Source organism: Microtus ochrogaster, chromosome 17 (assembly GCF_000317375.1).
Source record: "Microtus ochrogaster isolate Prairie Vole_2 chromosome 17, MicOch1.0, whole genome shotgun sequence".
NCBI lineage: Eukaryota > Metazoa > Chordata > Mammalia > Rodentia > Cricetidae > Microtus > Microtus ochrogaster.
This window is the reverse complement of record NC_022019.1, coordinates 7,901,774-7,903,904: the sequence shown is the minus strand read 5'-3', so window position 1 is coordinate 7,903,904 and position 2,131 is coordinate 7,901,774. Positions and strand designations below refer to the sequence as shown.

General features: G+C 44.4%; 1 protein-coding gene across 2 annotated transcripts in view; it reads left to right on the top strand.

Annotated features, from left to right (window-relative positions):
* The window catches only part of Ift88 (intraflagellar transport 88), a 94,609-nt gene extending 92,478 nt beyond the window's left edge, over positions 1-2,131 (top strand). The window contains exons 25-26 of one of the 2 annotated variants that reach the window (XM_005355431.3): positions 1,175-1,285; positions 1,518-2,131. In XM_005355431.3, the coding sequence (XP_005355488.1) occupies positions 1,175-1,285; positions 1,518-1,639 (233 nt within the window). In that variant the 3' untranslated portion in view covers positions 1,640-2,131. The remainder of the gene's footprint in view (positions 1-1,174; positions 1,286-1,517) is intronic. The other variant, XM_013349242.2, reaches the window with a different exon arrangement.

Sequence of the window (2,131 nt, the reverse complement as noted above, 5' to 3'; positions counted from 1 at the left end):
AAAAAAAAAAAAAAGTAAAAAGAAAAAGAATACAGGTATTTCCTATCATTGTTAGTGTTCAGTCTCTCTGAAATTTTTTCCCCAAGACAGTGTTCATCTGTGTAGCCCTGGCTGTCCTGAAACTTGCTCTATAGACCAGGCTGGCCTCATCCACTGCCTCTGACTCCAAAGTCCTGAGATTAAAGGTGTGTGCCACCATTGCCCATGTCTCTGAAAATCTTGACTAACATAAATTGTGTTTTCCCCAAATAGGTGCTAGCTTTTGGCAGCCATAATCTTTACAAGCTTTTCCTGATAGTTAAAATCTTTCTCATCTTTAAATGTCTGAAGACAGTACTTGTGTGGTACAGGTTTTCTTGCCCACCTGAGTTCATGATTAGCCTGCAGTTCAGTCTCCAGATGCTAACAGCCCATGTGGTGGCACACTCCCAGCACTCAGGACAAGGAGATAAGAAATTGAAGGGGAATCTCTCAGCTACTGAGCGAGCTCAAAGACAGCCTGAGCCCAGGACACAAGAGGCCGTGTCTCAAAAACAAAGAGTACAACAGCACCACACCTGGTGTGGCATCTTCAGGGCACCTTGCCAACCTTGAGATGATGCTAGTTTTGCACCGCCAGTTTGTCCTTCCTTCAGATGCTTTCTTCCCAGCTGTAATCTTCAGGGCAACCACTCAGCTTCTTACGGCTTCTCTAGAATTGAAACCTAGGGCCAAAGAACAAGAAAAAGAAATAAGAGAGAAAGAAATAATAAAATATAAAAAAAAAAGAAAAAGAAACCTAGGGCCAACAAGATGGCTCAGGGAGGGAAAGGCACATGTGACCAAGCCTGAAGACCTGAGTAGAGAGAACCTACTCCCACAGGTTGTCTTCCGACCTCCACACATATACCTGGCAAGTGCACACAGACACAAACACAGTAAATACATGTAAAAAATAAAACTGAAGCCCGTGAGTAAGCCCACATTTGCAGGCTGCAGATGCTCAAGTTGTGTTTTATATGTGCTCAGATTTCCAACAAGAGATTTCTTTCAAACCTGAATTCCATTCCCCAGAGTCAGCTTCTGATGAAACAGACTACGTATTTCTTGGCAAATACATATGATTTAAGATGTGCAATGTGATGTCATGAATCCTTGACTTATTAAACAAATGCATTTTTATTTTTGTTTTCAGATAGTGGCCAGAACAATAGTGCCAGTAGTAAAAGTGAACGACTGAGTGCCAAGCTCAGAGCTTTGCCTGGGACAGATGAACCCTATGAAAGTAGCAGTAACAAAGAAATAGGCAAGTGCTGGCCCCCCCGCCCAGCTCCTCAGCATAGCTGGTCTGAGGAAGACCCGGAGGTGGCAAGTGTGTCCTGCCCTGGGGAACTGCTGAGAACTGACATGTACAGACTGGTCAGACTTGGAAGAGCGTTTCTGTTCACTCGAGTCATGGGGTTCGGGTGGACTGAGTCTAGATTGCTTTCAAGTTCCTTGTTCTTCTATTCTAATGCATGATCTCTTTTGAAACCTAGATGCCTCCTATGTGGATCCACTGGGCCCCCAAATAGAAAGACCAAAAACTGCAGCCAAAAAGAGAATCGACGAGGATGATTTTGCTGATGAAGAGTTAGGAGATGACTTGCTTCCAGAATAATACAAACTCTAATATGATGTGAGTGAGGTGTGTGTGTGTGTGTGTGTGTGTGAGCCAGAAGACAGCCTCAGGTGTTGTTCCCCAGGCACTGCCCATCTGCCATTTTATTTGTGAGAGTCCCTCTCTGGCCTGGAACACACTATGTAGGCGGTGGCCAGCAAGCCCCAGGATCTGCCTGTCTCCACTTCCTCTTCCCCGGTGCTGAGATTGTAAGCTCATGCCACCACACCCATCTTTCCTTAAAGGGGCTCTGGGGCTTGAACTCAGGTCCTCGGCTTGCAAGGCAAGCACTTTCCCAACTATACTCTCCCTGGCCCAGTAAGTCATTTACTAAAGGAAAGAAATCACCTTGTAAGGTAATGCGCATGTTAAACCTGGGGTCAGATGTCCAAACTTTAATTTTGTACACTGTTGAAACTTTAAATGTATTCTGTTCTCTGAAGATGGATTTGTGCTGTCATTTTTAATGAAATAAAAGCCATGAAACTACTA